Source organism: Salvia splendens, chromosome 8 (genome assembly GCF_004379255.2).
Source record: "Salvia splendens isolate huo1 chromosome 8, SspV2, whole genome shotgun sequence".
NCBI lineage: Eukaryota > Viridiplantae > Streptophyta > Magnoliopsida > Lamiales > Lamiaceae > Salvia > Salvia splendens.
Window position 1 is genome coordinate 29,201,040 of NC_056039.1, and position 12,831 is coordinate 29,213,870.

At 43.9% G+C, this 12,831-nt stretch overlaps 3 protein-coding genes across 3 annotated transcripts; 2 read left to right on the top strand and 1 right to left on the bottom strand.

The window, feature by feature from the left end:
* The first annotated feature begins 341 nt into the window (after positions 1 to 341).
* LOC121746039 (putative nuclease HARBI1) lies at positions 342 to 5,569 on the top strand. The gene is made up of 7 exons (XM_042139974.1): positions 342 to 378; positions 454 to 540; positions 674 to 724; positions 931 to 1,446; positions 1,521 to 1,746; positions 1,841 to 1,917; positions 5,174 to 5,569. The coding sequence occupies exons 3-7, from the start codon at positions 698 to 700 to the stop codon at positions 5,567 to 5,569; spliced, it is 1,242 nt and encodes a 413-aa protein (XP_041995908.1). The 5' UTR covers positions 342 to 378; positions 454 to 540; positions 674 to 697.
* A 449-nt stretch (positions 5,570 to 6,018) lies between these two features.
* LOC121746040 (B3 domain-containing protein Os03g0212300-like) lies at positions 6,019 to 6,939 on the bottom strand. The gene is made up of 3 exons (XM_042139975.1): positions 6,889 to 6,939; positions 6,539 to 6,806; positions 6,019 to 6,455 (listed from the first exon to the last, which is right to left on the bottom strand). The coding sequence occupies exons 1-3, from the start codon at positions 6,937 to 6,939 to the stop codon at positions 6,019 to 6,021; spliced, it is 756 nt and encodes a 251-aa protein (XP_041995909.1).
* Positions 6,940 to 10,371: 3,432 nt separating this feature from the next.
* On the top strand, positions 10,372 to 11,438 carry LOC121742936. The gene has a single exon (XM_042136084.1). It carries the CDS (start codon positions 10,607 to 10,609, stop codon positions 11,186 to 11,188), a length of 582 nt encoding a protein of 193 aa, XP_041992018.1. The 5' UTR covers positions 10,372 to 10,606; the 3' UTR covers positions 11,189 to 11,438.
* Positions 11,439 to 12,831: the final 1,393 nt, after the last annotated feature.

Sequence of the window (12,831 nt, forward strand, 5' to 3'; positions counted from 1 at the left end):
CACGTCGACGTGGGCTGTGGGGCAAAGTAAAAACTTGAGCTCTTCTATAGTCAAAAGATGTCTAATAAGTCAAAGATTCATTGACACCAAACTAACATGGATTTTATATGTTCTGCCGATAATATTTGCTCTATCAGCTATAGTACGATGTATAAACATTAAGGGCTCGTTTGATTGCCCGGAGAGGGTAAGATAAGCCCTCTTATCTAGGGCGTGTATAGTATTTGATTGCCCTGATAAGCTTACCCGAATACCCGGTGTACAACCACCGACCCGGTTGTAATTGAGATACCACCCACGTTTTTGTGTATATGGCTATCGCGGTTTTCACTTCCGATACGGCCGTATGCAATGTTTCCCGATTGTGAAAAATTCAAGGTGAGTTATGTGAATGCCCAAAAGACCCTTCTATATTTGTAAATCAATTTCCCTCATTGGCGTTCAATTTTGCAGGGGTAAAAAGGATGAGGAACTTGTAATCGGACAGAATTAATTCCATTCATTCGCGTTCAATTTTGCAGCGGTGAGCACTTTATTCCGGTTAGTGCTTGGATGAATTGGTGTATTTCGTTCTCAATTGTTTGTTGGGTTCATGGTGAATTGCATTATTTCGGTTAATGCTTGGAGGAATTGTCGCAGCGTTTTGCTAATCGGTTTCATATACAATCTGTAGGTCTGAAATCGGCGTGCGTTTTGAATGGGTAACGCCGAGGATTCCCGAAAGGTATGAAATCAGGTTTCCCTAATTGGTTATGATATCGGTATTAGGTTTTGAATCGAGTGGAATATGTTGTGTTTGTTATCCAATTACGTTGACAGTATGCACGTGTTCCACCTTGGTAAGTAATTGCAGGCTATCTTCTGTGTTTTATAATTTGGACAAGATGTTGTTTCCATCCCAATTGTTTGCAATTGCTTGTATGTCCACAGAATAACCTGACCACCGTGGTGTTCTTGCTAGAAGAGATTATACGGAACCATCAAATTAACATGCTTCTCATATCTTTGATGATCACATTAATTTTCCCGCAAAACCGCAAGCGTAAACGGTGGGATCGGCTAGGTCAGTCTGTGGTTCTAGATTCTATCCCGGATCATGTGCGTCAACTAGATAGGCTTGTGCGTGTGACAGACATAGCTTGTGTGGATAATTTGAGAATGGATAGGAATACCTTTGGGCGTCTATGTCGTATTCTCCGTGACCGGGTAGGCCTAGTAGACCAGAGACAAGTGACTGTAGAAGAACAAGTGGCTATGTTCCTGTGTGTGCTTGCTCATCACAAAAAATCCCGCATAGTAGGTCACAATTTCATGCGATCATCTCAAACCGTCTCCAAATATATCCACACTGTACTCCATGGAGTTCTCACGCTTCACAATCTTTTTTTGGTGAAGCCCATCCCAATAGATGAGGGTTGTATTGATCGTAGATGGAAATGGTTCAAGGTAAGTTCACATTGAGATGCTTACAGAATTTTTGGATATCCGGAGCATCAATGTGGTTTGAAATGTGCTTGCAGGGTTGCTTAGGTGCTTTGGATGGGACTTACATCAATGTGCGTGTCCCAATTGCCGACGTTCCCCGGTACCGTAATCGAAAAGGTCACATCACCACCAATACACTAGCCGTGTGTGACCCCCAGCTCAGATTCACTTACCTCCTTCCTGGTTGGGAAGGCTCGGCAGCCGATTCAAGGATCTTAAGGGATGCAGTCAGCCGACCTTTAGGTCTGAAAGTACCCAAAGGTATTGTATGCACGGTTTTATAATAAATTCATCGTACTAACAACTTGTTACACCCCTTTATACTTTGACAAAGTACATGTCTTGCATTTTTCAGGATGCTACTATCTCTGCGATCAAGCATACCCAAATGCCGAAGGTTTCTTGACACCGTACAAAGGTGTCCGCTACCATCTCTGTCACGACCACATCTCCCTAGTCAAAGAAAGTGCAGCTATTTCGCGACTAAATAATACTAAACTGTCTCAACACATCATATAAGTTACTTAATTTAAGGAAACATTGTCTGAAAGTTATAAAGATAACAAAATACTGAATCAGAGTAAATTCTGGGACATTGTCTTTACTAAAACAAGTCTAAGTCTGCGCAACGGAAGAGTTCCAAGACAGGTATAATATGTATGAAGACATACTACACCAGCTATCCTTCTACTTATTTAGCCTTCTATCCCAACACCTCCTCTGCCTCGATCGATCAACCTGCACATTAAGGAAAACAATATGCAGGGCTGAGTACTTGATATACTCAGTGGCTTATGCCGAAAACTGTTTTCTTTTAATTGTCAGCCAAGCTGAGTGAACGCGGGGTTTTTCTGAAAACAAGTCCCGGTCACTAAAATCTTTTATTTCTTTCTGAAATAGACTGCAGTCTTTTAAACTTCTGATGATATGCCATATCAGCTGTGTGAATCGGGAATGTGGCCACATTCCACGACCACTGGGCCGGCCAACCTGGCGCTAGCTCACGACCCCTAGACCGGCCAACCTGGCGCTAGCTCACGGTCCGTACGTGTACACTAGTCCGAGTAGGATTTACTGACCTACTGGACCCGAATTCGATTTAACAGATAGGCAATCACAAAACAAAACATGGCATGACAACTCACTGAAAATATTCATGCTTTTCACATAAATTCTGAAAAAGAAAGCCCACACATAATGTAGGATAGAAAAGCCCACCTCGTTTGCTTAACTCTTTCAAACGGGCACTGTCTGACTTGAGATTTACTCGTCGAGCGACGACGTCCCTTTTCAAAAATAATATACTTAAATTAGTCTTTAAGTAATCATTGATCTTGCATGAATGCATGCCTAAGCGTGATCTTTTATTTTATCTCTTTCTTTCTAAATATTAGAGATCTAAAATCTTTAATTAAATCGGCGATTTAATTTGTTCCGAAACCGACTGATCTGTTTGGGTATAATATATATTCCCGGATTATTCTTAAGTATTTTTAAAATACTTTTTGTGACTATTAAAGTCCGCTTAATTATTTATTGGCTTTTATTTCACTCACGGCTTATAAGTTCTTTTCTTCCGTGGCTTAAGGAATTAATTCCATTAACTCTTGGAATTAATCTAAGATAATGGTTCCAACCAAAATTAAGCTTTGTGGTCCAAACTAATTAAAGAGGGGCAGTGGCCCATTTTAATTTCTGTTGAATCTGGCCCAACTTAATTAATTCCAGGCCCAAGTGTTTTATTTCTCCCATATGCATCGGTCCTCATCTCCTTCTCTCCAAATTCCCAATTCCAGATCAACTCAAAAACCCCAATCTCACCACACGAAATCAGCGACACCTCTTCCTCTTCGCGCCGCTCTATCTCCGTCGCGGAGTCAACCACCGGCGTTCTGTCGTCACCATCACGCTCCCCTCCGTCAACGCCTTACCTCGGCTGGAGTTTCGACATCGAGCTGGAACTCGGCCGCGGTTCGGCGTGCTTCGAGGTGAGGCTCCGGCAGTAGCAGTGCCTCGCGAGGCTCCCGCCGTCGCCGCTGATTCGCTGCTGGTTCGAGGCGTACGGCGTCGCCGCCATCCACGCCATTTAGCGGCTCGGACTTGGCAGGGCAGGCGTCACTGCTGCTTCTGGAATCTCGCCGCGGGATTCCCTCAGCCGGCGCCTTTCCGTCTTCACCGCCATCTCCGACAGCCCCTAAAGCTAAGCCCCCTTTTTCATTCGTTACTTAGCTTTTGTTATGGGTCCTATTCGGCAGAAGCCAAGTTCTTAATCTCTTTAAGTTCTTGCGATAGATTTGCTATGTTCAACCGATGGTGTTGTAGTTTGGATTTGGTTGTTGAGTTCTACTACAAATCTATGGTTAACTCATCCATAATCAAAATTTAGGCAGTGGCTCGAGAGTTTGGTAGCATATGGTGTTGTTACCGTTCTTTATCTATGGTTTTCATCATGTTGGGTTCTGAAATGATATAAATCTTAGCATGCTCGTGGGTAAACATGATGCTTATGAGTAACATGAGCTTAGATCTTGGTTGTTGGATGAGTTACCTGCTGAGATTTACCGTTGGGTTGTAACACGGCGCTTGATCTATGTCTCTCGGTTCCAGCCCTTGGTCTCAGCCTTGCTCCCCTTTACTCCCTCCCTCTGCCTCGGTCTCTCTCACTCTGGGACTCACTGTAATGAGATTGATTTGTGATGGTGAGGGAGGCAGGGATGGGGTTATATCCTATATATAGGATAGTATGTAACTGAAAGCTGAAAAAGCTGAGTGTTGGCTGGGAAAAAGGATTTACAGGCTGTGCAGCTGGCTGCTCTTTCTCTCTGCACCTCTGCAGAGCACTTACCCTGGTCCCTTGGCCTCTTTCATAACTGATTCTGGTGTTAAATGGTAGTGGCTGTACTCTGCATGAAATCTCAGGGTGTACCCGTGAGATGTTTGAGCCTAAGGCTCCTCATTGTGTTCTGATGCTACCACTGAAATTGATGCTTTCTTTTCATACTCCCCTGCTGCCCATCTAACAACATTCGTCTCTATATGGGGTTTAGTACTTGGTTTATTTATTGTTCCTGTTGGTCTATGACAGGTGCACACAGGAGGGAGCATCTCATGACTGATTCTTTGACCATGGCAGGTCTGAATGGAGGTGGTACAAGCTGTTAACTGCAGCCTTGCAGTGTGCAGTTGTTGGTGAGGGATTTGCTGGCTGAATCTTACCCTTCTCGGCCCAGCTCTGCCTTACCTTTCCGGAAGGTAAGGTTCCCTTTTCCTTTTTCTAATACATGGTCATTATGCATCCCAAAATTTCCACCTAATGTGTGTCTCTGGTCTTTTCGCTAGGTGTGGGCAGCCTTGTGTGGCTAGCCGCGGAGAGGGTGCTCCTTCGATGTCTCGCTCATTTGGGCATCTCTGAAATCTGGGCCGAGGCGGCCTATTGACGAAAACGACATAGTTGCTAGGGCTTCAACCATGTAGTAGTATAGTTCGACTTACTTCCCAACATGTACGAAAAGTTCGATGTTAGTTGGTGTGTATTTTAATTTCAAGCATTTGTAATGTGTTAGCTTTGAAATTTCTGAATTTTGTATTAATACTCTTATTCAAGAAATAAAATACTCCTTCATTCTTTAACGAAATTCTAGCATTAAATTTCAAAATTCTCGAGAATTTAAGTCCCGGCTATTACAATCTCAAGGAATGGGGGGTCGGAAGGCAAGCCCCCCAAACACCGGAAGAGCTTTTCAACCTTAGACACTCCAAGGCGAGGAATGTCATCGAAAGATCATTCGCGGTGCTGAAGATGCGTTGGGGAATCCTAAGGTCAGCAAGCTTTTATCCCATAGATGTTCAAACTGGACTCATCATTGCATGCTTTCTTCTACACAATTACATACGAGGTGAAATGGTAGTTGATCCCGTCGAGGCTGAGGTGGTTAATGAGGCTGATATTGATGATGAGCCTGTCAACGATCCTTTGTTGTGTGGTGATAATATCAGTAGCGTGGAACCATCTGCATTATGGACCCAAAAAAGGGATGATCTTGCAAGGGAAATGTGGGGAGATAGAAATAATGGACAAGTTTGATTGTCTATGCTAAGATCTGTGCTATTTTTATGCAAATGGACCTTATTCTTTCCAGTGTTGAGTTCGATTGTGCGAATTGAAGTTACTTTCTTGGAATTTTTTTTTAATTCATGACTTATTTTCATTCAAGCTGTAATACATTTTTATTCCAGAATGCAGAGCCTTCAATTTTTTTTATTCCTGTGTTTAATCGGAGGGTCCGTATTATTTTGGCAGTAGATGTTATGTTTATTGAGGTTCATACCAGCCCAAATAATATACGATGTCAAATGGAGCTAACTGAATTTAGGAATCAAACGGCATCCGGGATTCAAAATAGCAAGCCGATTAGGAAAATTTGGTGAACAATTCTCACCACAGTACACGCTAGTTCATTCATAACACACTAACATCATACATACTAACATAGTACATAGGTGCTTCACCGAAGCTGCAGACAAAGGAAACTCTCAAGGCCGATCAAACCACACATAAAACTGAACCTCATTCCGATCAATGAGTTTGAAGTGGCACCGCACACCAACCACTACATTGTTACGTTCCTTGAAACGTCTCCAGCCGCGTTTCACCCAGATCTTGGTCTCGTTGTGGTCAAGAATGATGAACCAGCAGTCCCCGTTTACATTGAAGTACACCGGGTCTTGAAGGGAAATCATTCGAATGTGGCGGCGCCAAAAAGCCATCGGAATTTCCAGTGTCCCGTTGATGTTCGACGAATCAAACGTAACGGTGAACGTCGGGCAGCCATCCTCATCCAATACCCCTGCGTCCGAAGCGTAGTCGTCACCGTCCGACGAGTCCCCACCCTCTGATTGCGTTGGCACGTAGTCGTTCGATGTATCCACATCCGGGGCATCACTATGGTCGGAGTCTCCATATCCAGTGGCTTCGTAAGTGTAATTAGGGAAAATAGGAAAGTCAGAGGCAACGACCACATACTAACTAAATTTATTCGGTTATATCACGCACCTTGTAGATCACCGAGAGGAGGACATCCAGTTCTTGGGTTATAGCGTTTCACAAGGAATACCCCCGCGTCGACCATGGTAAAAGTAAGCACATCATGGTGAACAATTTCGTTGGTGATCCGAAAGTCCGACCAACCAGCGTGGAAATGGCAGCCACTCGCAATATTCAACACACGAACTGGGAAACTCCTCCTTCCTAGCAGCGTGATTAGTCGGCAATCGAAAGGTAGGTTCGCACCATGAAGAGCCACAAATTCTGGTGGAATGCGCTACACATGTAACAAACACTTGGGTCAAGCATTAAGAAGTCGATGTTGTAAGCACAAAACCGAGAAAGACCAAAAACATTACCAACTCATTCAAACTAGTAGCTTCGGAAAACGTCTTGATGAAGGACGGCATTCGTAAGTACTCCATGAGTCCGTCGTTGGCCATGAATGAAAAAAACTCTTGAGAGCTTGGTGAGGTCTAGCTTTGGTAAGGTGTATTTAACACCACTGAATACACCCGCATCAACTGTGTCTCTGAGGCATTGATTAGCCATATCACTGCAACCCCATGAGCCTTATTACACTCTCTTTATTGCAGAGCCTAAGTTGGTGAACACCACACATCATAGGTTGTCAAAATTTAGCCTTTTCAGAGGCCAATTGATTGTGTTTCTTTCGGTGGGTTTTGGCAGTATATGGCTTGGCTTAACATAGCTGTTGATTCCGAGATTTGATGCATTTATTCCAACTTGTTTGACCGATGCATTAAGCACCACTAAACTGACGATTTCTTGGTAATTTAGAGAACATTAAGCACCACTAAACTGACCGCAATAATCTGTATTACAATCAACATGGTAATTTAGAGAACATTAAGCACACCCAAGCATAAATGAGGTAGTAATTATGCAAAATGTAATAAGAAAGTATCCAAATATATTGATGAAGCATGATTAAGAGTAGCTTCATCACAACTGCTAGCCATACTCAAAATAACATCACTACATTGTTCTCTCATTCAAACATAATGAGGTAGTAATTAGCAAAATGAAATGGGGTCCCTATGTTAAGATTACAGCTTCTCGTCGGCTTCTAACAGATCAAACACAAAGGCTGCACGAGCAGATTCGGGCAAGCCTCGAAACAGATCAAGGAGTTCGGGTTCCTTAACGAGTTTCTTTGAAATATAGAACTGCAACTTGAGAGATAAGCCGGGTATACTTTTGAGTTGGTCAAAGACCTCCGCCCTCTTGTTGCTCAGATCGAACTCATACCCAATCCTAGTCGAAATCTCTTTCAATCGTTCATTTGTGTCTGTGTGAATCTGCCCCATGAGAGTTATAACTCCATCCATCTTGTCTTCCACTTTTTGCTTCTTAAGCACCTTTTTGCCAACTTGTTTTCCTCTCAATGCACCTGATCCACAAGCATCCCCTGTCGTTGTTCCTGTCCCCCGTGTCTCTCCTCCTAGACCCACAGTAACATCAACACCAGAACTAGGCCCTTCTACTTCGGTGGCGGACTGGCTCTCATCAATCATCTCAGGCAGGACACCTTCCGGGAAGACCATGTCAGGAAAAAGATCTTGTAAAGTCATGTGACTGGATGTCCCATCCGCGGCTTGAGTCTCATCCGCGCCCGGAGAATCACCTTTGTTCCCGTAAATGGTCCTCGCAGCAGCACCAACGTCTATACGTTTCTCACCATCAGCCCGGTCATTTCCAAAAACCTCCTTCCAGTCTTCGTATTGAGGCCAGGATTTGTTCCGCATATACTTGGCATGCCTGCCTCTCTGGACGCAAACACTCACACAACGTATATTAAAAATTACATTCTCTTATGTCAATGGAACTAATATCAGAGCCAGTTATAAATGAAGTCCTGTTTTATGATACGTTTTGAAGCCAATACCGCTGTAGTCACCATAAGATAATACATACCTTACAAAATAGCGCCCATTGCTCGTCATCACATTCAAGTCGGTATGTACCATCTGAATTGAAGCCGATGCCGCTGTAGTTAAGCATCGTCTTAAGTGATCCGTAGTTCCTCTTCCAAGTAGTAATTTTTGAGTAGATATGCGGGTGTGGCAGTATATCGGTATTTGGAAATTCACTCTTGATCGCCTCCCTCGCCCGAACAAGGTAACCATTGCGAAATCCATTGTCAGACTTCCAGCCGTTTGCTGCCAACTCCTTTAAAGTTGCCATTAGGATTTCTTCCTCACGAGCCGACCAAATGCGTCTCGACCTATCAGATTTTGCATTTCTGTTTGGGCCCAAATCCTTGCTACCTACATTCAGAAAACACCCAATATAATTCTTAGTACCAATAGAATAGCAACGACCTTAACCAAACGGACTATTACCTTCCGGACTTCCATCGTCTTCGCTACCTTCAGTTTGTTGTGACGCCATATCAATCAAGCTGTAAACGAACAGGTGGTTGACAGTTCATTAGAAACCCTTTCAGCCCAGGCAATTACATTACAATAGGGTAGCCATGTAAAACAGATGATTCCCAAACGGCATAGCTAAGACGCGCAAACGGTCTTGGGTCTGAGTTATATACAATTTATGTAGAATATATAAGAAAATCAACCCACAATCACAAACCAATTTCATCCACACACATACCAAATCAATGCACAAACACCGACCAAATCAACGCACAAAAACAAACCAAATCAATCCACAAACACAAACCAAATCACAATAGCCTCAATACCGACATTAAGGTGTGAATAGATACATACCCGTCTGCAATGCAAGTTTCGGGGTTTTTGTTCGTCGACCACCCGCTCCTGGAGTGAAATAAGGCGCTCGATTTTTGATTTTAGGCGGCAGACTATATTTGGTTAGGGATGAATTAGGGCTTGGAGGCCAAATTTGGAATTATGCAATTGTTTTGAGGGTAAAGTTGTCAATCGAACTCGGTATCGGTACTTTCGATCGAGCTTAACAAAAACAATATAAGCTGTCTGATAAATTGTCTCAGGGCAAACAAACGCCTTAAATTAGATAAGCTATCTTATTGGTTATCAGCTATATCTTACAAACTCCGATATGACTACCCTATCTCGTATTGCCATCTCCGGGCAATCAAACGCGCCCTAATTGTGATAATGAAAATATATTTTAATTGGTAAAATAATCTATGATGAGTTCTGATGAAGAAGTGAAGCATGCTTCATTTCTCATCGATAAGTTTATCAATCAATTTTGAGCACAAAGTTCTCATTTTAGTCGTAGCATTTGTGAATAACACAAAATTGAGTGATGGGGTGCGTTGGTCCATGTAAAAATTAATTTTAATATATATATGTTTAATTAATAGTACTACAAAAATTTCACCAAGACTCATACACAACTTTAGACCATTGAATTAATAAAAGAATGCTTAAAATGACTTTGGTAGTCCCTTTTATAGTTATATATTTACGATGTTTGTATTCATTTTTTCGACATTACAATATTGCATTCATTCTAAAGTTCCTTGTCTTCACTTTATTACTATTTTTTTTCAAAACTTATACTAGCATAATAAGATTAGTACTAGTAGTATTAAGCTAATTATCATTTGTGGTAATTTAGCAAGAATCCTGACAAGACAAGCTTTCTTCTAGTAAGACGCACGTACGTACCACGCGCGTCATGGAAGTTTGTTCTTCGATTTTACAGTTTCGTAGCCATCTTCCCCTTCTCAACACAATGCATCCCTTGTCCATATTTGTGGCATTCTTGAAATTCAGACAAAATGAAACCCAGATTTAAATGAAATGAACAGGTGGGCCCCACTCCCCTCGTCACGCAATGAAATCGTTATATATACAACCGCAGCCATCGCAGCTCACTTCTGTATATACATGCTCAATTTTATTTACGCACATATCCTCATTTTTATACAATTTAATTATCATTTTTCTTTCTTTCTTTTTTTATTTTTCTAAAATTTGGTTTTACACCCGCCGGTGCCGGCAGCCAGAGCTCCATTTTACTCATACAAAAACAGATTTATTAGCATTGCGGCGAAAAGCTCCCCGGGAATATCCAATTCTTTGTTTTCTTTCTAGGCAATTCATGGCCAAGGGTCGGAAACTGATCACCAGCCGCAGCGAAAGCTTTTTAGGAAGTTTCGGCGGCCACACGGCGGCGAATTCTTCATCCGAGCTGAAAGAAGAAGACGTCTGGTCGGTCGCGGATGACACCGTCAACGGCGATGATTTCTCAGCAGACGGAGACTGGGGCGCACGCGCTTCCGCTCATCGCAATAGGAGCTTCGGCGGTTACAAGGCCTCGCCGCGGTACCAAGCCGGCGGCTTGTCATTAGCTTTCGACGACCCCACAAGCGCCGCGTCGCAGAGGATCATCCACCAGTTCCACCTGCAGGAGGGATCGCCACGTGGCCGCAATATGGCCACGTCAGCACCCGTTAACGTGCCCGATTGGTCTAAGATATACCGGGTCGACTCGGTGGAGTCCTTGCATGACTCGGATGACGGCTTGGATGACGCCGAGCTGGTTCCCCCGCACGAGTATCTGGCGCGTGAGTACACACGCAACCGGAACTCGGTGTTTGAGGGAGTGGGGAGAACGCTCAAGGGGCGCGATATGAGCCGAGTCCGAGATGCGGTGTGGAGCCAGACCGGGTTCGATGGCTGATTATGATATTTCTATTCATATCGTCACTAGTTAATTATTGTTTTTTATTTTTTTGCTTTATGATAATTTGGATTTTTGTGAATGGGAAATGAGTCAGAGTTAAGTTGGAGGCCATTGGGCGGGCCCTAATCAAAAAATTAGATTGGTTTGTGTGTTTTTTTGGTTTAATCCTCTCATATGTATTGCACTTCTATGTATTGCTATTTAAATATGTGGTCATTAGTTTTATCAAAGTGTATTTTATCTTGAACAAGGGATCAAAAAACCGATCTTGTCAAATTAGAATGGACCATGAGCCTCATTTTTGCAACCTTATTGTTGATGGTCTAAAACGCAAACAACAAGAGAGAGAAAAATCGATGAACAATAAGACCATCCACAATGGTAATAGGTCAGCCATAGGCTAGCCACAAACTCCTCATGCCACATCATTAACACTAAAAACTCCTTCTGCCACATCATCCGGACAAGTTACTGGACAAACAATAGGCTAGCAATAGGCTAGCCACAATAAACAAAATTATAAAAAATAAATAATTAACAATCACACAAAATACGGAATTAAATTTACGACACAGATACGGGAAAATTCAATAATAATAGTAAAATTAAAAAAAGTACATTAATTTAAAAAAATTACATTAATTTAAAAAAAAACCCCTCTTCCACACACGAGCCCCCGCCTCCGCCTCACTCCTCGTGGCCGTCGCCGTCGTCGCCGCCGTTGTCGCCGCTATCCGGGACCCCAAAATCTGCGGCATCTGAGCCCGCGTCTGAGCTCCCCAACTGTGCCGAGGCGGCATCCAAATCGACCCGCATACTCTCGAGCATTGAGTGAAGAAACCTCTTCTCCATGGGTCAGTTGCCGCCCTCCATTAAGCTAAGATCTTGTGCATCTGAGCTCGCGTTTGTTGACGCGCGAAGAAGGCGAGCTCGGTTGGCGACTTGCCAACGGGGGGATGCCGACTGGACCTCCTGGGACCCTTGGCGACCCCCCACGCTACCCGTTGCGCCCGCCTTTGACCAACCGGGCGAGTGCAGCGAGTAAACGATGAAGGGGACGGGAACTCCTGAACATCCTCGGGGAGGTCGGCCGCTGCTGCCGCTGTAATCACCGGCATAGTTCAGTCGCTGCTTCTTCGGCCAGCCAGCATCGACACCAGCCCGAAACTTCTCGGAGTCCATCAGCACCTCATAGCAGTTCTAGTAGGTGAACTCCTTATAAAGCCCGGGCACGGGGAAGGCTTTCTCCGCCATCTTCTTGCAGTCCTCGTCAGTTTGACCACTGGTCTGCATGCGGAGGGCGTTGGTGTACAAGCCCGAAAATCGGGTGACCGCAGCCCTGATTCGGTCGCACCCCTTCCGGCACTCCTCCCCGCTGCGTGGCTTCCCCTCCGGGCAAAATGCCTTGTAGGCTGCTGATATTTTAGCCCACAAGTTGACGATCCTCTGATTGTTCGAATGGATGGGATCATCGCAAACACTCACCCAAGCCATGGACAGCGCGACGTTCTCCGCATCCGTCCACTTCCCCTGTGCCGGATTGTCGTCATCAACCAGCTGCGATGACTCGCCGACCACCCTTTTGCCCTTTCCCTTGCCCTTCTTCTTCTTTGGTGCGCCCTGACCCTGCCCTACTCCTC